The sequence below is a fragment of the Gorilla gorilla genome, chromosome 1, assembly GCF_029281585.2.
Source record: "Gorilla gorilla gorilla isolate KB3781 chromosome 1, NHGRI_mGorGor1-v2.1_pri, whole genome shotgun sequence".
Classification (NCBI taxonomy): Eukaryota; Metazoa; Chordata; class Mammalia; order Primates; family Hominidae; genus Gorilla; species Gorilla gorilla.
Window position 1 is genome coordinate 128,031,958 of NC_073224.2, and position 24,454 is coordinate 128,056,411.

At 39.8% G+C, this 24,454-nt stretch overlaps 2 protein-coding genes across 2 annotated transcripts in view; both read right to left on the reverse strand.

The window, feature by feature from the left end:
- CD53 (CD53 molecule) overlaps nucleotides 1-7,639 on the reverse strand; it is a 29,042-nt gene extending 21,403 nt beyond the window's left edge. The window contains exons 1-3 of the mRNA XM_004026319.4: nucleotides 7,537-7,639; nucleotides 7,273-7,355; nucleotides 5,277-5,369 (exon numbers count right to left, since the gene is read on the reverse strand). The gene's annotated coding sequence lies outside the window, so the exon portion shown is untranslated. The remainder of the gene's footprint in view (nucleotides 1-5,276; nucleotides 5,370-7,272; nucleotides 7,356-7,536) is intronic.
- Nucleotides 7,640-23,674: 16,035 nt separating this feature from the next.
- LOC101126345 (olfactory receptor 1468-like) lies at nucleotides 23,675-24,268 on the reverse strand. The gene has a single exon (XM_019009407.1). The coding sequence runs from the start codon at nucleotides 24,266-24,268 to the stop codon at nucleotides 23,675-23,677; it is 594 nt and encodes a 197-aa protein (XP_018864952.1).
- Nucleotides 24,269-24,454: the final 186 nt, after the last annotated feature.

The following is a 24,454-nucleotide window of genomic DNA, read 5'->3' on the forward strand; positions in this document are numbered from 1 at the left end:
AGAAAGCATAAAATCTTCTGAAATCCCACCTCCCAGAGATAACCATCATTAGCATTTTGGCAAACGTCTTTCCAGACACTTCTCCATATACATTTCTCTATATACAGATTGTCAATTTACATACAAGAGCATTCGCAAGGTAATTACAGCTCCCTATCCCTTCCTACACAGAGCCTGTGGCAGTCTTTGTTCCTTAGCAAAGACAATTGAGGCTGTGATTAAGAAAAAGTTTTTCTAAATAGGAGCGAAAATCTGCCCCAGTGAGGGCTCAAAATTTAGGCCTTGCTCAAACAAACTTAGATACATAATAGATAGTTCACTGAATCCCACAAAATAACTAAGTTCCTCATAAATGTCTTATTTATAATCCTCAAATCAGCCTGACAACTTAGTTGTCATTAGCCCCATTCTGCAAATAGAGAAGCCGAGGACTGGCACAAGGTCACCCAGCTAAGAATCATCAAAGGCAGGGTGAAGGCCAAGTTCTTTCAGCCTCCAAAGCCCATGCTCTTTCCACCGTCCCAGGCTCTGGTTTTGTGCCTATTACTTCCCAACTCATTTGGTGCAATGTGTTGAGCATCCAGGAGAAGACCTTCCATTTTTCATCAGCTTGTTTGAACTCCTGTGAGCAGTGGCTGAGGTGCAATCAAAGTTATCGCTGTACGTCCTTTTGAAGAGTAATAAGCAGTTGTAGAGGAAGAAGTAGGAGTAAAATAAAACGAAGCCAAAGCATCAACTCTCATGTATTCGTGTCCACTCATCTCTCCATCAACTAATCAAGGAATATCTGTTATCTTATTCCTTCCTAAAATTGTAATCTGATAAAAATTTTGTTTCTTCTAGGCCGCTGTTAGGGGAGAGGATTTGGTGATTTATAGAAGAAGAGAGAAATAAGGAAGAAGAAAAGAGAAAAAGTGAAGAAAGACAAATCCAGATGATCTTGGAAGCTCACTGCCTCCCATGTGGGAGCTTAGCAAGATACTAATAACAGCTGAGGTGGGACAGGGACTCTTCTAATAAGCTTACTTCCTAAATCAGGAACAGTTACCTAAAACAGTTAGCACTGTTACAGAGTCAAGAGACCAGAGGTTCTCCGTCCTCCTAGGTAGAAATATGCAGAACTTTACATACAGGGTCCCTCGGCTAGAGGCCTGTCCATGGTGTCTGCAGGCTGGCTATGCTCAGATTAAGCAAGACTCTTTGTGGGATAAGAAAAGCCACTTTGTTGGTATTCCTATCAAAAATTTAAATAACCTGAATCTAATCATGAGGAAACATCAGATAAACCCAAATGGAGAAACATTCTAAAAAATAACTGACCTTACTCTTCAAGAATATCAATGGCAAGAAAAACTCAGGAAGTGTTCCAGACTAAAGGAGACAAAAGTGACAGTTGAAGGCAATGCGTGACTAGAAATTTCCTTTTGCTATAAAGAATATTAAAGAGGTAATTGGTGGAATCTGAATAAAGTACATAGATTGTTAATTATATTGCATAAGTGTTAATTTCCTGGTTTTGATCATTGTAAAGTAGTTGTATAAGAGAATGCATTTGTTTGTAGAAATATACACTAACATACTTAGGGGAAAGGGCGTCAATCAAGTTACTAATTACTGTCAAATGAGAGAGCCAGAGAATAAACAAATGAAGTAAAATGTTAATATTTTGGAAATCTGGGTGAAAAGGATTTAGAAATTTTTCATAATATTTTTTCAACCTTTTTATCAGTCTGAATTTGGTCATTATTTTTTTAAAGAGATGGGAAATAAATAAATGATCTAAGGGATTCTCATCTCAAAATCATTACAATTTGTCTTCTATGTTATAAATACTGAGATTCTACAATAGTTATTTTAAGAAGACTAAACCATGGAATAATTCTTGAATGCCTTTATTTGCTCCTGATATAAAGTAAGCCATAAGTTCAAATTTACTTTAACAAGTAAACTTTAACACGTTTTAAAAGATATGAGGCATTAAAATCATTTCTTACCCCTATTTCTCAATCTAGTTCTCCTGAAATAGAAAAGGCCAAACAAAAAGGTTTGGAAAATAAAATATATGTTAAGTATTTAGTTTGCTAGCATAGTAGCTTAAGATCAATTACATTTACAATTAAGTGGTATTTTTATGTTTGCTTATGTTAAAATGCACTAGGAATTTATGTAAATGAAGAATACAGTCTAATGATGCTTACTTAATAAAAAATCTCTTAGAAAAGGGACTATAGTATAATGTAGAAGAAAGAGCATGCCATAGAGGATCAGAAGACATTCTAAATAACTATTAAGTAATTTTATGATTTTTGGACAAGTCATTTTACCTGAAAAGTAAGCAGATTGGACAGTTGCAACAGCTCCCATTTATTGGCTCTCATTGTGAGTTAGATACTTTATTTGAATCTAAATAATCTCTAACTTTGCTTTATGTACCAATATTCTAATTCTTGGAACATAGCACTCTTTTTTTAAATGATTATAAAAATGTATGCTTGTGTCATATTTTCTTTTACAACAATTCTTGGTCAGAGCTATGACATATTGATGCTATTGCTTGGGTACAAATTCTACTGTGTGCTTATGAAATGGATAACGAAGAGAGAGCACTCACCTCTAACTCTCAGCATAGAGATTCCTGGCCTTTACTCTGAGTGGTCATCCACTGGCTTTGCAAATGCATGTCTTTCTCTTTCCCAAAACCTACCTCCAGACAGCCTTCCCAAACTGACCACCTAACCTCCAGCTCAATCCTTCCCTCCTCTGCCCCAGCAGCCATGCTGGAGTCCTGCTCTGCATAGCTGTCTGCTTTCTCTGGGTTACTTTGCTTCAGTGCTCTGCACCTGCAGTGGCAGATGGGTCCTAGGAGCTTCCTGAGGACAGGTGCCCAGTCTCTAGGGCCCAGGGTGATCTACACACAGTGGATGCTTGCTCGGTACAAGAAGTGCCCTAGGCTGACTAATCTAGGAACGCAGAACAAACCACTATAACTGAATCAATGCAGTACTTCCTGGAACAGAAGCTAAGCTGAAAACAATGGCTGTAACCTCACAAGAAGCTCCACCCTTCCTTCTGCTCTAAGTGAAAATCTAGGTTGAGGTGGCAAAAACCTGCCTCTTCTCCCTCATTTCAACCCCACATCCCATCAATTCTGTCGTGTGAACATGGTGGGCATAGCCCCACCCAGAGCTGGATCTAGGACCTGCCTGGTCAGCGATCTTGCCCTCCACTTTCTGGTGCCAAGTAGGAGAAAGGGCTTTCCACTTCATGTGGCTCTGTAAACATGGTGTGTTACACTGCAGTCTCACTTGCTTTCTCTCATTTCTAACATGCCTGGAGGTACACACTTCTTTGAATTTGAATATACAGCACCCTTGGTCTAGAATGTCTCCATAGCAAACCCATACTTCTGTGAAAGTGAACCCACCAGTCACCTCTCCAGGCAGTTTTTGGCACACTCCTAACTCCTCCTACAGTTTGTGCACGTTCTCCATCTATTATAGAAAAGAGCACATTGCACTGTATTTGTATATTGCTGTGACTGTCATCCATAATAAACTCTACAACTCCTTTCAGATGATAATCTTTTCTGTTATCCTGTATCTCCAGCACCAAGTGCCATATCTGGCCATGGCGTGGGAGTGGGAAAGGAGAACCAGAGTCCGAGGGCCTCTGTGCAGTCAGAGGTCAATCAGAGGGCACAAAAACCAAGGACCAACAGACTTTGTCCTTTCCAGTTTGTGCCTCTTGTCAGTGAACAAAGGTGAGGTCACTTAGGTGGTGGTAACCATAGCTGTGAAGGCATGAACTTGGAATCATTCCTCATGAATATAAAGGTACCCAATCCTTTCATTTAAAAGTTAAATGTTCTTAACTGGCCCACACAGGAAACATCACAGGAAATAATGTTTCAGTTCAGTCTTTGCTCCCATTCAACCACAATTTCAAAATAGTACAGATTCTCCTCAAGATTGAGAAAGCAAAACCTCTTTGTTTGTCCAGCAGCTGGGAGTTTGCTTTTTCTCAGCTTTCTTCCAAAGCACATGCATAGTACGATATCTCTTATCTCCCATGGGAGTTCCTTAAGAGTAGGACTGTTTGCTAGACAAATATTCTCCTTCTACCTTTTCATCTCCCTCCCCCACAATTCCCAAAGCACAGTGCCTGGCCTCAGGAGGCACCTACCACTTGATTATTAAGTGAACTTATTTAAAAGACTGTTTTTTATTTTTTTAATACAAGGCTCAATAAACTCTGAGGTGTTTTGGGAATCCAGAGCCCTCTCCCCGTCCCCACCCCTCTTGGAAATCTAGAGCCCTCTGCCCTGTTCCCAATCCTCGTACTTAGATGGGTGGGTGTAGTCAAAGAGAACTTTCTCCTTTCTGCTCCAGGGCATAATCAAGTGAAATTCTCACAGGTCTTGGAAGAAGAAAGCTCTTAGAGTTTCCTATGGTGGTCACAGAGAGTCAGGACCCAAGCTCTGCTAACACTTTGCTGAGTCCATGCAACCTCAGTCATTAGTTACAGCACATGATTGGAAATTACTGCAGTATCAAGTTTTGGGGATTGCATTTTATACGTGCATTTCATGTTACATTTATCAGTGGTCATGTTTTGTACACCAAGGATAATTTGGGGAAATGCTGAGGATCACAATGTGCTTCCTGCTCCTTAAAAGCCAACAATCTATGCATCCTTTAGAGATGTCTAGCTTTCACCTTTTAAAATACAGTTACTGAGCACATCCTGGTGTTTTGATTTTTAGCCACCTTTCTATTTAGTGGCTTTGAAGAACCACAGTGGGAGTCACTAAATTTACTTTTGAAATTTTCTCAAATGAAAAAGAACTGTGTCTTCTAGCTGTCTTTCTAAAGACAGCTCTGGCTGTGGGTTCTTTCCTCACCTTAAAATCACAAGACCAATTTTCTGAAGACCAGAGCACATAGGAAATCTCCCCAATGTCATCTCACATAGAAAGCTCCAGGCATCAGGAATTACTACACAGAGTAATTCAAGCTCTGAAGCAATTAAGGCATGCGAATGCCTCGACTCAGAGATTTAGATAATGGGAACCTGATTAAGTAAAAGTATTTCTGGCCTGATTGCCTTTGGGGATGTTACTAGGATCTTGCTAATCTTTTTCACTTTGTACACTAAATATTTGTGAAAGAGAAGTTGCCGGAGATTTTATGGTTACTAGAGAGGTATATGGAGACCCCTAAGAATACGCCCTACCCCACATTAGACAGCAAGCCAAGTTAAAACGTCATCAACCTTACCTTTTCCAGGCACCGTTCCTCAGTCCTTTAGGCAGAATTTAGTGATTATCCTTGAGGTGGCTGAGACAAGGCTGGTAACACAGATATCCGGGGCTATTTGTGTAAAAGCAGAAGTGAAGGGTGAAAAAATATGATCATGCTGTGACGACAGGAAGCCCAGATGAGAAGAAGGAGGAAGTGAGGCTGAGTCCGCCCTCTTTAGTCTCAGAGATTTAGTACTTTCCCAGTGGCTTTTTAGAAGCTTCCTCTCACAGCCCACCCTAAACTAGTTTTGTGAAACAAAGGAAAACTTCAAAACCAAGTTGGTTCAGGCACAGATCTGTGAGCGGTGGTGGATTCTAGGGTAATTTGGCAATGATTTTTGCTTAGAAAAGGACAGTGCTTCTCAATCAAGGTGGCATCTCAGAATTAACTGTGTATTTGTTCAAAAAGAGGTATGCCTGGCCCCACCACCAGTTTCCCATTCAGGTAGACAGACTGGAGGGGAACACAGGAACCAATATTTCTAAACATTTTCTAGGCCCGAGACTTTGGAATGTCTTTCTGAAGATTCTCTGCCCCCTCTTCATACTCCCTCTGTCTGGCTTCAGCCAGTCTCTAGGCTTGAATTGGACACCATTTGCAGACTTCTCTGTCTCGAGAGCAAGACTGTCTTAAGGTGAGTCCCCAAGGCATAATCCCAGGGGCACTGGTAGAAATGATTTGGTTAGTACAGGAAACACCACATTTGGAGCCAAAGATCTGAGTTTCAGTTCCAGCTTTATCTCTTTTAGCTGTGAGATCTTGAGCAAGTCTCAATCTGTCAGCCTCAGTTTATTAATGGTAACACCTAATAATAATCCTACTAGTTACTGTTACATCCTTATTTATATACAAGAAAACAGGCGCTCAAAGAGGTTAGAAAATTTGCCCAAGCTCATACAACTAAGACATGTCAGAGGTAGGATTAAAATTCAAGGTCACAGAGAATGCCTTTTGAGAAACACTGTGATCAATATATTTTGAAAAATGTGTTTCTAGTTTCACTATGCTGCATCACTGGAATTTTCTTAGATTGGGTCAAAGGAGTATGTGACAACCCAAATGTATCACTAGCTAACTATGAAACTTGGAAGCAATCACTGGGCCCCAATGTTTTCATCTTATAAATGAACAGATAGATGACACTCTGCGGTGCTGACTTGGGGGCATGCCTCTGGGAAAGTTAGCTGTCTCCCGCTTCCTTCACCCTGAGACATTCAGATCCAGAGTAATCTCCAGCCAGGGCTGTCTTGTGGGGAAAACTGAATTAAATGAAGGTAAAAAGGTCTTTACTGCAGAACTTGTCAGTCCTTAATATTCTCTAAGCAGGGGAAATAATATATAGATTTCTCCAAACTTATCTGAGCATGGAACTGTGTGGTGTGCGTGTGTGTGTGTGTGTGTGTGTGTGTGTGTAGTTTCTCTTGGGGAACAATTTTTCAGTGTAACTACACTTTAGGGAATGCTATTAAAAACTCTCTGCACCTCGGCTGGAATCCCTGCCCCTCACTCAGGGCTGCTGCCATGCTTACAGGTCCCTGAAGTGGTGGGGCTGAGGAGAGGCTTCTGGCTGAACTCATATTTTCCTAGTTATCTCACCCATTCTGATGGCTCTAATTACTTACTATCTGTCTGTTCCAAAGATTCACAAATCTATATAGATGCCATGATCTCTCCTTTGAGCTCCACTCTCTCCCAGGCACCTCAAATCCAATATCCAAATTCAGTTTGATTAACTTGGCATCCCCACACTCAAGCCTGCTCCTCCCACCATGTCCACCATCCAGGAAAGGCCTGACTGGCCTTTCAGCCACGTTCATGAGAAACCAGGTGTCCTCTTAAGCTACTCTCTCTCCCACACCACCACCTATTATCAGCCACCAAGTTCTTTCAGTTATGCTTTTGCCTAAATATTTCTCAAACCAGACCACCTCTCTCCAACCCCATAGAAAGTACATTAGTCTTTATCTTTTACCTGTGTTACAGGATCCCACTCTCCTTCAAGACCAGCTTGGATGTTTCTTCAGTCTGTCCTCAGGAAGAAGGGAGGAGAGCCTTCTAAAATGCAAATTTAATCACATGACTCCCCAGCTTAAAACTCTCAGCTGGCTATTTCTTCCCCGGCCCCACCCCCAAGATCTCCTCACAGTGGGTAACACTGGATGTGGAATTCCTTTTAGTTGCTTAAACAAATCAATCTAGTTCTGTCTCACGAGCTCTCTCTAGAATATCCTCTCACCTGTTCACTTAATTCCTTACTCATCTCCCATCATAGCACCAGAAAGCCCTCCAGGCAGGAACAGTTACTCCTGCTCTCTGCTCCCATTGCCCACAGGCATTCCTCCACCCTCTGTCATTCCTTGTTTTTCATTGTTTTCCCCACTAGACTGAAAGCTCTGTAGGTTCTGTGTTACTCTGTGTATGTTGGGTGATCTTGCTCATGACTGTATTTTTAGTGCCTGGTATTGGGTCTGGCACATAAGAGGTGTTCTATAAATATTTGAATAGTTTCAGGAAATGTGAGGCCTGAAAGTTAGGGGAACCAGAAATTTGGGACAGGCAGAGAGAGTAAGGGGAAGAAAGAGATAGGTAGACTGAACATCTGCAGAGAGAGAAGTGATAAATAAGGGGGAATCTTAGGAATATCGGGAAGACTGTCTCAAGACAAATTGTTCACAGCAAAATAGGTGACCATTTTAATGCAGATCATTTTTCCTTGAATGTGCCTCTTTCTATCATTTCACTGGGAAGAGTTGTTCCAAGTGCTGGACAACTAGAGGTGGCTGTTTCCTGGGTTTAGGGGTTTGGTAGAGAACAACGTGCCCACTTATACCCATACCTATAAAATTTTATTGAGAATTAATTCTGTTTCTGACTATCAGATATTTAGAATTCATTTGGAGGGACAAGAACAAAAACGAATAGAGAATAAGACAATGTCAGGGAACCCCATGTTATTGAATAACCCAAAAGAATGCTCAAAAACTTTGAAAAAACTAAATTAGAAAAGGCATTTAGCAGAAGCTCAGACTCATGGCTTGGTCTTCTCAATACGGGGTATATTGATCACCATCATAGATGATAATAGAACCTGAGAGTTTAGGAAACTTGAACTTGGCCAGACGAATAGTGGGAATACAAATTATGAGTACTCTACTATTGTGCAGTCGTACTTGCCAAAATACATTCTGAATAGACAAATACTCACATAGACATTTTGAATTTAGTCCCCATTTAGGCCTTTTTCAAAAGCCTTCTAAGTGAGTAGTTCTGTTTTATTATTGGAAGATAATCACTGTTGAAATATGAGAATACAGATAGAACTTCCAAGTTTATTTCAGAGTTATTTAAGTATATAAGGATATTAGAGTTTAGGAGGCGTAGATTTTGTGAGAATTATAAGACTGGAAACTTCAAATGGGAGATTAAAGTTAACTAGTAGTACATTGGATTTTGCTTATGGGCTCTAAGAGTAAAGTTTTGAAGACAGTGCTATAGAACATCATTCTTAACTTTCATTTTAGGTTCAAACGTACATATGCAGGCTTATTATATAGGTAAATTGTGTGTGACAGGGTTTTGGTGTACAGATTATTTCATCACCCGGGGGTAAGTATAGTGACCAACAGGTAGTTTTTTAATCCTCTCCCTCCTTCCCCGCTCCACCCTCAATTAGGCCCTAGTGTCTGTTTTTCCCTTCTTTGTGTCCATGTGTACTCAGTGTTGAGTTCCCACTTATAAGTGAGAATATGCAATATTTGGTTTTCTCTTCCTGCATTAAATTGCTTAGGATAAGGCCTTCTACCTGCATCCATGTTGCTGCAAAGAACATCATCTCATTCTTTCTTATGACTGCATAGTATTCCATGGTGTATATATACCACATTTTCTTTATCCAGTCTATCATTGATGGGCATTTAGATTGATTCCGTGTCTTTGTTATTGTAAAGAGTGCTATGATGAACATACACATGCGTGTGTCTTTATGATAGAACAATTTGTATTCCTTTAGATATGTACCCAGTAATGGGATTGCTGGGTCAAAAGGCAGTTCTGTTTTATGTTCTTTGAGAAATTTCCAAACTGTTTTCCACACTGGCTAACCTAATTTACATTCCCACCAACAGTGTATAAGCATTCTCTTTACTCTGAAACCTCGCCAACAACTGTTATTTTTTGGCTTTTCAATAATAGGCATTTTGACTGGTGTGAGATGGTATCTCATTGTGGTTTTGATTTGCATTTCTCTAATAATTAGCGATGCTGAGTATTTTTTCATATGCCTGTTGGCTACATGTGTGACTTCTTTTGACAAATGTCTATTCATGTCCTTTGCTCACTTTTTAATGGAGTTGTTTGGTTTTTGCTTGTTAATTAGTTTAACCTTCTTATAGATTTGGATATTAGACCTTTGTCAGATACATAGTTTGCAGATATTTCCTCCCATGCTCCAGGCTGTCTATTTACTCTGTTGATAGTTTCCCTTTCTGTTCAGAAGCTCTTTGGTTTAATTAGGCCTTATTTATCAATTCTTGTTTTTGTCACAATTGCTTTTGGCATCTTCATCATGAAGTCTTTACCAGGGCCTTTGTCCAGAATGGTATTTCCTAGGTTATTTCCCAGGGTTTTTAAAGTTTTAGGTTTCAGATTTAAAATTTAATCCATCTTGAGTTGATTTTGGTACATGGTATAAGGAAGGGGTCCAGTTTCAATCTTCTGCATATGGATAGCCAGTTAGCCCAGTACCATTTATTGAGTATGGAGTCCTTTCCATATTGCTTGTTTTTGTCAGCTTTGTTGAAGATCAGATGGTTGTAGGTGTGCAGCATTATTTCTGGGCTCTCTATTCTGTTCCATTGGTCTATGCATCTGTTTTTGTATCAGTACCATGCTGTTTTGGTTACGATAGCCTTGTAGTATAGTTCAAAGTCAGGTAACATGATGCTTCCAGCTTTGTTCTTTTTGCTCAGGATTATCTTGGCTATTTGTTTTTAGCTCCATATGAATTTTAAAATAGTTTTTTTCTAGTCCTGTGAAAAGTAGTGTTGGTAGTTTGATAGGATTAGCATAGTATCTGCAAATTGCTTTGGGCAGTATGGTCATTTTAACAATATTGACTCTTGCAATTCATGAGCATGGAATGTTTCCCATTTGTTTCTGTCATCTCTAATTTCTTTGAGCAATGTTTTGTAATTCTTATTGTAGAGATCTTTCACTTCCCCGGTGAACTGTATTCCTAGGTATTTTATTCATTTTGTGGTGTTCGTGAATAGGGTTGCATTCTTGATTTGGTTCTCAGCTTGGAAGCTGTTGATGTATATAAATGATAGTGATTTTTGTACATTGGTTTTATATATGTTGACACTTTGCTGAAGTTGTTTATCAGATCTAGGAGCTTTTGAGCAGAGACTATGGGGTTTTCTAGATATAGAATCATATTGTTGGCAAACAAGGATAATTTGACTTCCGCTCTTCCTATTTGGATGGGTTTTATTTATTTCTCTTGCCTAATTGCTCTAGCTAGGACTTCCAGTACTATTTGAATAGGAGTGGTGAGAGTGGGCATCCTTGTCTTGTTGCAGTTCACAAGGGGAATGCTTCCAGCTTTTGCCTGTTCAGTATGATGTTGGCTGTGGGTTTGTCATAGATGGCTCTTATTATTTTTAGGTACGTCTCTTCAATGCCTAGCTTGTTGAGGGTTTGTAACATGAAGGGATGTTGAATTTTATCAAAAGCCTTCTCTGCATCTATTGAGGTGATCATGTGGTTTTTGTTTTCAGTTCTGTTTATGCAGTGAATTACATTTATTGATTTGTGTATGTTGAACCAACTTTCCATCCAAGGGTTAAAGCCTATTTAATCATGGTGGATTAGCTCTTTGATGTTCTGCTGCATTCAATTTGCTGGCATTTTGTAGGAGATTTTTGTGTCTATGTTAATTAGGGGTATTCGCTTGAAATTTTCTTTTTTTTTTTTTTTTTTTCTGCCAGGTTTCAGTATTAGGATGATGCTGGTCTCATACAAGTAGTTAGAGTGGAGACCCTCCTCCTGAATTTTTTGGAATGGTTCAGTAGGAATGGTAGCAGCTCTTCTTTATACATCTGGTAGAATTTGGCCGTAAATTCGTCTGGTCTTGTGCTTTTTCTGGTTGGTAGGATTTTTATTACTGATTTAGTTTTGGAAACTGTTATTGGTCTATTCAGGCATTCAGTTGCCTACTGGTTCAAACATAGGAGGTTGTATGTTTCCAAGAATTTATCCATTTCTTCTAGGTTTTCTAGTTTGTGTGCGTAGAAGTGTTCATAGTAGTCTCTGAGAGTTTGTGTATTTCTGTGGAGTCATTGGTAATGTCCCTTTTGTCATTTCTGATTGTGTTTATTTGGAACTTCTCTCTTTTTTTATTTATCAGTCTAGCTAGCAGTCTGTCAATCTTATTTATCCTTTCAAATAACCAGCCCTTTGATTTGTTGATCTTTTGTATGGTTTTTGCATCTTAATTTCCTTCAGTTCAAATCTGATTTTGGTTATTCCTTGTCTTCTGCTAGCTTTGGGGTTACTTCACTCTTGTTTTTCTAATTCCTTCAGGTATGATGTTAGGTTGTTAATTGTGATCTTTCTACCTTTTTGATGTGGACATTTAGTGCTATAAGCTTTTCTCTTAATACTGCTTTAGCTGTTTCCTAGAGATTCTAGTACAGTGTATCTTTGTCCTCATTCGTTTCAAAGTATTACTTGACTTGTGCTTTAATTTCATAATTTACCCAAAAGTCATTTGGCGGCAGGTTGTTTAATTTCCGTGTAGTTGTGTGGTTTTGAATGATTTTCTTCATACTGATTTCAATTTTTATTGCACTGTGGTCTGAGTGTGTGTTTGGCATGATTTGGGTCTTTTTTAAATTTGCTGAGGGTTGTTTATGGCCAACTGTGTGGTTAATTTTAGAGTATGTGCCATGTGCAGATGAGACAAATGTATATTCTTTTGGTTTTGTGTGGAGAGTTCTGTAGATGTTGTTTAGGCCCATTTGGTCAAGTGTCAGGTTCAGGTCCCAAATATCTTTGTTAGTTTTCTATCTCAGTGATCTGGCAGTGGGGTGTTGAAGTTTCCCACTAATATTGTGTGGTTATCTAAGTCTCTTTGCAGGTCTCTAAGAACTTGCTATATGAATCTGGGTGCTCCTGTGTTGGGTGCATATATATTTACAATAGCTATGTCTTCTTGTTTAATTGGACCCTTTACCATTATGTAATGCTCTTCTTTGTTGTTTTTGATCTTTGTTGGTTTAAAGTCTGTTTTGTCTGAAATTAGACTAGTAACTCCTACTTTTTTCTGTTTTCTGTTTGCTTGATAGATTTTTCTCCACTTATTTACTTTGAGTCTGTGGGTGTCATTTCATGTCAGACGGTCCTCTTGAAGACTACATACAGTTGGATCTTGCTTCTTTATCCAACTTGCTACTCTGTGCCTTTTAAATGAGGCATTTTGTCTGTTTAAATTCAAGGTTAACATTGATATGTGAAGATTTGATCCTGTTGTCATGTTGTTAGCTGGTTATACAGACTCGTTTGTGTGGTTGCTTTATAGTGTCAACGGTCTCCGTGCTTAAATATGTTTTTGTGTTGGGCTGGTAACAGTCTTTCATTTCCATATTTAGCACTCCTTTAAGGGCCCCTTGTAAGGCAGGACTGGTGGTAATGAATTGCCTTAGCATTTGCTTCTCTGAAAATGATCTTATTTCTTCTTTGCTCATGAAGCTTAGTTTAGCTGGATATGAAATTACTGGTTGAAATTTCTCTTCTTTACAGATGCTAAATATAGCCCCCAATGTCTTATGGCTTATAGGGTTTCTGCTGAAAGGTCTGCTATTAGGTTGATGGGGTTCCCTTTGTAGGTGTCTCCTCCCTTCTCTTTAGCTGCCTTTAACATTTTTTTCTTTCATTTCATCCTCTGAGAATCTGATTACTATGTGACTTGAGGATGATCATCTTGTATAGTATCCCAGAAGAGTTCTCTGCATTTCCTGAATTTAAATGTTCATCTCTCTAGCAAGGTTGGGGAAACTTTAATGGATGGTGTCCTCAAATATGTTTTTCAACTTGCTTGTCTTCTCTGCCTCCTTTCAGGGATGCCAGTGAGTCATAGATTGATCTCTTCACATAAGCCCATATTTCTCAGAGGTTTTGTTCATTCTTCCTTATTGTTTTTTCTTTATTTTTGTCTGACTGAGTTAGTTTGGAGAACTAGTCTTCAAGCTCTTAGACTGTTTCCTCAGCTTGGATGGTTTTGCTGTTAATACTTGCATTTTATTATGAGATCCTTGAAATGAATTTTTCAGCTTTATCAGATCAATTTGGTTCTTTCTTAAAATAGCTATTTCATCTTTCATCTTTTATATCATTGTATTGTATTCCTTAGATTCCTTGGATTGAGTTTAGACTTTCTCCTGTCAATGATCTTTGTTCCTATCCATATTCTGAATCCTCTTTCTGTCATTTCAGCCATTTCAGCCTGGTTAAAAGCCATTTCTGGGGAACTAGTATGGTCATTTGGAGGTAAGAAGACATTCTGGCTTTTTGAATTGCTGGAGTTCTTGCATTGGCTTTTTCTCATTTGTGTGGGCTGATGATCCCTCAGTCTTTGAAGATGCTGTACTTTGGATTTTTTTTTTTTTTTGGCTTTTATCTTCTCTGATGTCCTTGGTGGTTTGACTGCAACATGAGGTGGGTTCAGTCAACTGAATGCATATCTGGAAAGTTTTACAGGGCAAGGCTCAGCTCAGCACTTCTGATCTGCATGCTGTGACTCTGGGGGGCTGGTATTCAGCTTCTAGCTTTGTTCTCCAGTCCCTGGAGATTAGGAACCTGCTATGCTGGTGGGGCCAAAGTGTTCCTAGTCTACTGGCCACAACACTCCAATGGGTGGTTCTAGCCAAAGTGTTTTATCAGGATCTATGTTCACTCATGTATGCCAGCAGCCATGACAGCATGGTGGAATCAACCAGTACGTTTCCCAGCCTCCATATGTTCTGGAGTCTTTTTTATGGATCTCCTCCCAGTACCTGCATGTCACAGGATGACAGACAGAGGCTGCAGTAGAATCACTCAGGGACTCCTGGAACAGAGAAGATGGAGCAGTGGAGACAGCAACTAAGCTCAGTGCCAGAACATCATCTTTAATAAGAAAATGTATCATATAATTTCATTTCTATTATTACTTAGAAATAAGCATAAGTGTTTAAAAATTCTAATATTTGCCTTCATATAATCTGGATATTTCTGGAGTTTCAAAAAACCATTCATTGGCTGTGGGACAACAAATGGTTTTTCAAAACTCCAGAAACATTACATTGAATGGGCAAATGCTGGAAGTATTCCCCTTGAAAACCAGCACAAGACAAAGATGCCCTCTCTCGCCACTCTTATTCAACATAGTATTGGAAGTCCTAGCCAAAGCAATCTGGCAAGAGAAATAAATAAATGGCATCCAAATAAGAAGAAAGGAAGTCAAACCATCTCTGCAGATTACATGATTCTCTATCTAGAAAACCCCATGGTCTTAGCCCAAAAGCTCCTCCAGCTGATAAACAACTGCAGCAAAGTTGTACAATACAAAAATCACTAGCATTCTTATACACCAACAATAGTGAAACCAAAAGGAAATTCCATTCACAATCACCACAAAATGAATAAAATATCTAGTAATCTAGACTATAACTACCCAGGAAGGTGAAAGATCTCTACAAAGAGAATTACAAAACACTGCTCAGAGAAATCAGAGAAGACACAAACAAATGGAAAAAATCCCATGCTCATAAATAGGAAGAATTAATATCATTAAAATGGCTATACTGCCCAAAGCAATTTACAGATTCAGTGCTATTCCTATCAAATTATTAATGTAATTCTTCATAAAACTAGAAAAATCTATTTTAAAATTCGTATAGAACAAAAAAAAGAGCTCAAATAGCCAACACAATCCTAAGCAAAAAGAACAAAGCTGGAAGCATTACGTTGCTCACCTTCAAACTATGCTATAAGGCTATAGTAACCAAAACAGCATGGAACTGGTACAGAAACAGACACATAGACCAATGGAACAGAATAGAGAGCCCAGAAATAAGGCTGCACATCTATGACCATCTGATCTTCAACAAAGCTGACATAAGCTATGGGGAAAGACCCCATATTCAATAAATGGTAGTGGGCTAACTGGCTATCCATATGCAGAAGATTGAAATTGGACCCCTTCCTTACACCACATACAAAAATCAACTCAAGATGGATGAAATATTTAAATCTAAAACATAAAACTTCATAAAACCGTGGGAGATAACCTGGAAAATACCATCCTGGACATGGGAACGGGCAAGATTTCATGACAAAGGCACCAAAAGCAATCACAACAAAGGCAAAAATTGACAATTGGGACCTGATTAAGAGCTAAACTTAAGAACTTCTGCACAGCAAAAGAAACAGTCAACAGAGTAAACAGACAACCTACAAAATGGGAAAAAATATCTGCAAACTATGCATCTGACAAAGGTCTAATATCCAGAATCTATAAGGAACTTAAACAAATTTACAAGAGAAAAACAACCCAATAAAAAAGTGGGCAAAGGACATGAACAAACACCTCTCTAAAGAAGACATACATGTGCCCAACAGGCACATGAAAAAAATCTCAATATCATTGATCGTTAGAGAAATGCAAATCAAAACCACAATGAGATAATATCTCACACCAGTCAGAATGGCTATTACTAAGAAGTCAAAAAACAATAGATGCTGATAAGGCTGCAGAGAAAAAGGTATGCTTATACACTGTTGGTGGGAGAGTAAATTATTAGTTTAACCATTGTGGAAAGCAGTATGGCAATTCCTCAAAGAGATAAAACCAGAACTACCATTCAACCCAGCAATCCCATTACTGGCTATACACCCAGAGGAATATAAATCATTCTACCATAAAGACATATGTGTGCAAATGTTCATTGCAGCACTATTCATAAGAGCAATGACATGGAATCAACATAAATGCCCATCAATGACAGATTGGATAAAGAAAATGTGTTACATACATACCATGGAATACTATGCAGCCATAAAAAAGAGTAAGATTATGTCTTTTTTGGGAACATGGATGGAGCTGGAGGCTTTTATCCTAGACAAATTCATGTAGGAACAGAAAACAAAATACTGCATGTTCTCACTTGTAAGTGGGAGCTAAATGATAAGAGCTTATGAACACAAAGAAGGAAACAATAGCCCCTGGGTCTACTGGAGGGTGGAGTCTGGGAGGAGGCAGAGAAGCAGAAAAGATAACTATTGGGTATTGGGCTTAATACCTGGGTGAGGAAATGATATGTACAACAAACCCCCATGACATATGTTTATCTGTGTAACAAAACTCCACATATACCCCCAAACCTAAAATAAAAGTTTAAAAAAATTGTATTAAATATGAATTAAAATCTGGATTTCAGAAATTGGGTGTGTATTATCAAAAGCCCATATCATTACTAGTGCCTAATTCAAGTTACGCATAATATGTCACAGATTACATAAAAAGTACCAAACTATTTGGCAGTATGGCATCTGGGACAGTGGTACCAGCATGCAGCTACCATGGATGCAAGCTTTCCAATCTGTATCATATTGGATTAAGCCCCAAAGATAAGGCAGTATTATGGTTATTGTAACTGTAATTAAATATATTTTTTATATAGCTATAATTATATATAAATATATATAAAAGTGTGTGTGTGTGCATATATATATATATATATTATATATATGAATTCTATTTCTTTCTGTCATTTCATCCATTTCAGTCTGGTTAAGAGCCATTGCTGGGAAACTAGTGTGGTTGTTTGGAGGTAAGAAGTCATTCTGGCTCTCTGAGTTGCCAGAGTTCTTGAGCTGGTTCTTTCTCATCTGTGTGGGCTGATGTTCCTTCAGTCTTTGAAGTTGCTGTACTTTGGATGGAGATATATGTATGTGTGTATATATATATGTGTGTATATATATATATATCTCCAGAAGAAAAACACTGAATTATGAAATCTTAGAGCTAAGAGTGTGATGTAATGGAAAGTTGGAAACCTGAAGGCATTCACAGAGACACTTTGTGAAAGTTGTTTAGCATCTTTGAGTCTTAGTTTTTTCATCTGTGCCATGGAGATGGTTTCTACTTTACAACTAAATGAGGAGCAAGTGAGTAACTGTGTGGAAAAGTTTTATAAAGTTTAAAATACAATATAAACATTAGTTATTATTCTTAGTATGTTCCTTAGAAAACACCTAGCCAATATTCCTGGTTTTTCAGATTTGGAGTCTGAGCCCCAAAGCAGTTAAGAGACTGGCCCAGGTCTGTCAGCTACATAGGAGCCATCACAAACTTGACTCACTCAGTGGTTGAGGGACAGGTAGGTCCCAGGAGGATGTACAAGAAGTGGTCTCCTTAACTGTCATTCTGAGCAAACTATCTCAAGGACAGAAAACCAAACACCACATGTTCTCACTCATAGGTGGGAATCGAACAGTGAGAACACTTGGACACAGGATGGGGAACATCACACACAGGGGCCTGTCATGGGGTGGGGGGAGGGGGGTGGGATAGCATTAGGAGATATACCTAATGTAAATGACGAGTTAATGGGCACAGCACACCAACATAGCACATGAATACATATGTAACAAACCTGCACATTGTGCACATATACCCTATAACTTAAAGTATATAAAAAAAAAAGAAGTGGTCTCTTGTGCTGCAGACTCTTGATTTCAGCATGAAGGCTGTGACTCTCTCTTGTTTAGGTTTCATCTTCTTTGAGCTCAGATGGATGTGGATAGTGAGAAACCACCAAGACTGGATGACACCGTAGCCCAGACTGAATGGGCTTTCTTGTCCCAACTCAGAGAGGCAAGAGTGAGAAGTCTCTCAGGAAACACTGCTACGTCCTGTGATGACTGCAGTGGCTGTGATATCTCCCATGTAGTTCCCCAGTCCAACCTTGACTGTACATCAGTATCCTCTCCCATTTATCACCAAAGGACTGCCAGCTATAAGCCAATAATCAGTAACTTATAGATCATCATGTAGCATTACTCCCTTTTCTTGTCCTCAGAAGTAATTTGACTGTGGATGACAAGACATACCTTTTGAAGGCCATCTCACACCTGAGCTTCAAAGAACAAATATGTCAGGGTATAGCCAGGCTAACTGGTGGTATCCCATGCCATACAGGGATGGGCATTGTTCATAAATTTGGAGAAGATATTGGCAAGTGTTTTTTGTTTTTTGTGTTTTTTTTGAGACAGAATCTTGCTCTGTCACCGAGCTGGAGTGCAGTGGCGATCTTGGCTCACTGCAACCTCCGCCTCCCGGATTCAAGCCATTCTCCTGGCTCAGCCTCCCGAGCAGCTGGGATTACAGGCGCCCACCACCACGCTCAGCTAATTTTTGTATTTTTGGTAGAGATGGGGTTTCACCATGTTGGCCAGGATGGTCTCCATCTCCTGACCTCGTGATCCGTCCACCTCGGCCTCCCAAAGTGCTGGGATTACAGGCGTGAGCCACCGCGCCTGGCGGCAAGTGTTGTTTTATGACTCAATTTGTAGAAGAAAAGTCAGTTACAGAGATTCAGAAGGCTTAAAACGGTATAGTGCTTGTAATGGTGATGTACAAAATTATCTATAGAAGCTCGTCATTCTCTGTTAGCTGTAGCCTTCTCCAGATACTGTCTCCTTTTTCTCCTCTCAGCAAGGGCACACCAACTGTCTTTGAACTCACAGGATATAAATTAAGCCAAACATGACCCTTGTGTTTTGCATGTTTTCTAGCAGAAAAATAAGGTAAGCTCTAAAGAAAGAAAAGGCCTACCAAAAAGATATATGTGTGAAAGTGTGTGGGCATGCATGTATGGCACCAAAAGTCTTTATTCAAATGAAGTTTTAAACGGAATAGAAGTAAACAGGATAGATAAAAGCAGAATTGCTCAGCGAGCACAGGGGTGGGGCTCAGAGACTGCTCAGCCACTTTCCTCCTTTGGTGGCTTCTTAGGCACCTTTGCCCAACTCTCAGGATAAAAAACCACTGGTCCAGGGGGTCAGACTTCTGGGTTCCTTGCCAGTGTTGGAATTTATTTTCAGTTGTGAGACCAGGGGTGTGGCTCCTCCAGTCCTACATCCCTCAGTGACCTGGAAGGAGAGTCTCCAGTCTTTGTGCTTCATTGTCATGTCACAATGAAAATAAGCCAGTTCTATACCCAACATTTCCCCTTCCCTATTTAGAAGGCTGGGAGTTGTGGCTTTTTTGCAGAAAGAATAATGGGAATATCTCCCATCTGATAGGGGTTTGCTCACCACAAAAATCTGAGGCCGTGTTACCTAATTCAAGGCTGTGACTTTGTAGAAGGTACAACGTGGAGCTCAGTGCTGGCAGGGGATGTCAATGGCACTGGCATGTGCTGTGATACACTGCACTCTATCCCTGCCGAGCGTAACCTAACAGTGATCCTAGAGGCAAATCTGGCATATGCAGTAGTCTCCTCTTATCTGCAGGGGATACTACATTTCAAGACCCCTGGTGGATGCCTGAAACCACAGATATCACCAAACCCTATATACACTATGTTTTTTACCTATACATACATGCCCCTGCTAAAATTTAATTTATAAATCAGGCACAGTAAGATTCACAGCAATAACTAATAATAACATAAAACAACAATAACAATATACCAACCTCACTACTCTTGCACTTAGGGGTCATTATTCAGCAAAATAAGGGTTACTTGAACACAAGCTCTGTGATACTAGGACAATTGCTGTGACACTCAAGAGGGCTACTGAGTGACTAATGGGGCAGGTAGCCTACACAGTGTGGATACACTGGGTAAAGAGATGATTCACTTCTGTGCAGGACAGAGTGGGACAGTGAAAGATTTTTAACATGCTACTCAGGAGAACAGGCAAGTTAAAACTTATACATTTCTTACCTCTAGAATTTTCCACTTAATATTTTTGGAGGATAGTTTACTGAGGGCAACTGACACCATGGAAAGCAAAACCTCAGATAAGGGGAGCACTACTATAAAAGGGAAGTTTCTTAGGTGCCTCTGGACAGAGAGAGAAGCCACTTAGTTGGTAGGTGGTGTGTCGTTGGGGAAGAGGCCTAGATTTGGAAACAGAAGCACTGGATTCTAGCCTTTGTTATATAATTACCCAGGAAAAGTCCACCTAAAGTAGGAGATCACTTTTCTATCTGTGAAATAATATATAGACTAGGTAAGCCATATATTCTCTCTGCACCTTAAAAATTCTGAGCATTGGCCGGGCACGGTGGCTCATGCTTGTAATTCCAGCACTTTGGGAGGCCGAGGCGGGCAGATCACCTGAGGTTGGGAGTTCAAGACCAGCCTGACCAACATGGTGAAACCCCATCTCTACTAATAATACAAAAATTAGCCTGGCTTAGTGGCACATGCCTGTAATCCCAGCTACTCAGGAGGCTGAGGCAGGAGAACCACTTGAACCCCAGAGGCAGAGGTTGTGGTGAGCCGAGATTGCACCATTGCACTCCAGCCTGGGCAGCAGAGTGAAATTCCGTCTCAAAAAAAAAAAAAAAAAAAAAATCTGAGCATTTATCACTTTATAATATCAAAAATAATTCTTAGTAGAACATAGTTTTGACTAGGATTTGGTGCAGAAGGTGGAACCTAGAAGAATTACAAGAGCTCTTCATTTACTGAGCTTTTCCTGTGGGCCAGACCGTGAACTGGACATGTTCTTAGCAGTATGAGATAGATATGACAGGCAGGGCACGGTGGCTCATACCTGTAATCCCAGCACTTTGAAAGACCGAGGTGGGCAGATCATTTGAGGTCATGAGTTCGAGACCAGCCTGACCAACATGGTAAAACCCTGTCTCTACTAAAAATACAAAAAAAAAAAAAAAAAAAAAAAAAAAGCCAGGTGCGGTGGTGCATGCCTATAGTCCCACCTACTCAGGAGGCTGAGGCAGGAGAATTGCCTGAACCCGGGAGGTGGAAGTTGAAGTGAGCCGAGATCGTACCACTGCGCTCCAGACTGGGTGACAGAGCAAGACTCTGTCTCAAAAAAAAAAAAAAAAGAAAGAAAAAAAAGACATGGCATTTTCTCCTTTACAGATAGGAAATCCTAAGATTCGTGATGTTGGATAACTTAACCAAAGCCACACTGCTAGAAAGTGGCAGTGCTTGAATTCAAACTTACCCTTGATGCAGATCTTGCTCTCTTATCCAGCCATCCATCTTCCTTTAAATTTAATCTGGCTTTGAAACTTGCTGCAGATGAGGCACCTGCAGATAATTGAAAGCTGACAACTTTTACTTTTGCTGAAACTACTCCAAGATGATTTCAACAATATTCTTCTAGTTTACAAGAAGAGGGCAATTAATTATCTTTTCATAAGCAAAGCCTGAGAATGTCTTCAGATACTTATGAACTGTTTCCCAGCCAGAGTTTTGAGTAACCTCCATAAATGGTGAATATAATCTCTTGGCTTAACTCAAAAAAAGAGAAAAGTTTGGATAAGAAAGACTCCTGTTCCCAGCACTGGGGGAACATACTTTGTAGGAACCAGAGAAGGAGGCAGGTAGCATCCGTGTGCAATGCTGACCTCAGCTTTTCTACTCTGAAGTCAATTCTGCTCTTTAGAATTGCATAGAGCCAAGAACAAACACAAGCTCAACACAGCCTGTGTTCTAACTGCTGAGAGTATGTGCCAACAGGAAGAGGACCCAGTACAGACAACAGCCTGGCAGGAAGAGGTGGCACTCAATAAATATAAATCCCTAACTTCCAACTGAGCCTACCGCTATGGCAGCGGAGGAGATGGAGTACTGGAGATATTGTCATAGGTCCTTTGTCTAGCTTATTTCCCCAAATCTTCATTTTCCCACTTCTAATTTCAAGAGTACAAAGGACTAGAAAATGCTTTTCCTAGGCAAAATCTACTCCAAAGAGACTGAAGTTTTACATTATTAATATACAATTAACATCTATAATAATAGTTATTCTTTTTAAATTGATTTTTTAGAGCAGTTTTAGGTTCACAGCAAAACTGAGCAGAAAATACAGATGGTGTCCACATATCCTTCACCCTCACACATGCACAGCCTTCCCCACTACTGACATCTCACACCTGAGTGGTACATTTCTTATAATCAATGAACCCACAATGACACATCATCAGCAAAGTCCGTAATTTACATTAGGGTTCATGCTTGGTGTTGTACGTTGAATAGGTTTGGACAAATGTGTAATGGCATGTATCTACCCCTGTATTATCATACAGAGTAGCTTCACAGCTGTAAAATTTCTCTGCCCTCCGCTTTGTGCTCTTATTCCTCCCTCCCTCCTACCTCTTGGCAACTACTAATCTTTTCACTTATTTCCATAATTTTGCCTTTTCAGATTGTTTTTTTTTTTTTACTTAGTAATATGCATTTAAGGTTGCTTCATGTCTTTTCATAGCTTGATAGTTCATTTCTTTTTAGCACCAAATAGTATTCTATTGTCTGGATGTACCACAGTTTGTTTATTCATTCACTTACTGAAGGACATCTTGTTTGCTTCCAAATGTCAGCAATTATGAATAAAGCTGCTATGAACATCCATGTACAGGTTTTTGTATGGACATACGTTTTCAACTAATTTGGGTAAATAGCAATGAATGTGATTATTGAATTTTGTTGTAAAAGTATATTCAGTGTTGTGAGAAACTGCAAGAGTATACTCCAAAGTGGGTGTACCATTTTGTATTCCCACCAGCAGTGAATGAAAGTTCCTGTTGCTCCACATCCTCACCAGCATTTGGTGTTGTCAGTGTTTTGGGTTTTGGCCGTTCTAATAGGTATGTGCTGGTCATCTTCTTATTTTCAATTTTGAATTACAAGTACAGTTTTATATCATATGTGTAGTTTTATATTCATTACTTGATTAATGTTTTTCTCCCCATAGACTGTGAGTTCAGTGAAAGCAGGAACTGCCTCTGTTTTTGCCCATCACTTTATCACTTATGTCCAACACAATGCCTTGAGCATTAACAAACCCTTGATGAATATTTTGATGAACAAGTGAACACACCTACTGGCTCATTTTGAATATGGGCTTCTACATAAGAATCCAAGTCTACTGGAGATGATGGAGCACAGTCTGACCTGCATAGATCATATCCTGGGACAGCAGTTTACCTGGGGCTGTCATAACTCAGTAGAGGTATCTGGTCATCTGTTTTAGGTAGCTCCTCATTTAGGCAATTGCGTTTTATGTAGAATTTAAATGACTCAGCCCAGTTCATCAACATTTAGACAAATACAACTTTTTTCCTTTTCGTATTACCTAAGGCAAACACCTGACTTCTTCCTCAAGCACTTCTTCAGAGCTTCATGGATGTCTCTGTTTCTCAGGCTATAAATGATAGGGTTAAACATGGGTGTCAGGATGATGTAGAGCAGAGAGGACCTTTTGCACAAGAGTTGGGATGAGTTGGCTGAGGGCACAAGGTATGTGGCAATCAGTGTCCCATAAAACACCATGACCACAGTGAGGTGGGAAGAGCAGGTGGAGAAGGCCTTTTTCTGGCCTGTGCAAGATGGGATTCTTAGGACAGCAGAAAGGACGCAGGAGTAGGAGGCTACAATGAGGAGAAATGGGATCAGAGTTACTGCAGAAGAGGTGGCAAAGGCAATGGTCTCAGTCACTGAGGTATCCATGCAGGAGAGATGAACCACAGGGGTGAAGTCACAAAAGAAGTGATCGATTTCATAGGGTCCATAGAAGGTTAGTCTACATAGCAAGACCATGGTGATTGCTGTAAGGAGGAAGCAGCAGAACCAAGAGCCAGCAGCTAGCCTGATGCAAAGGGGGCCAGTCATGAGGACACGGTAGCAAAGAGGCTGGCAGATGGCTAGGTAGCAATCATAGTACATCACAGCAAGCAAGAGGCACTCCGTGGCAGCCAGGGATCCGAAGAAGTAGAATTGTGCCAGCCAGCCAGCCACAGAGATAGTCTTCTATTCAGCTATGATAATCAGCAACATTTTGGGGATGATGTTAGAGGTATACCAGATCTCCTGACAGGACAATTTCACCAGGAGGAAGTACATAGGGGTGTG

Bases quoted from the DNA above. Each gene is read 5' to 3' on its own strand.
- LOC101126345 (XM_019009407.1), bottom strand. From the start codon at position 24,268: ATGTACTATGATTGCTACCTAGCCATCTGCCAGCCTCTTTGCTACCGT.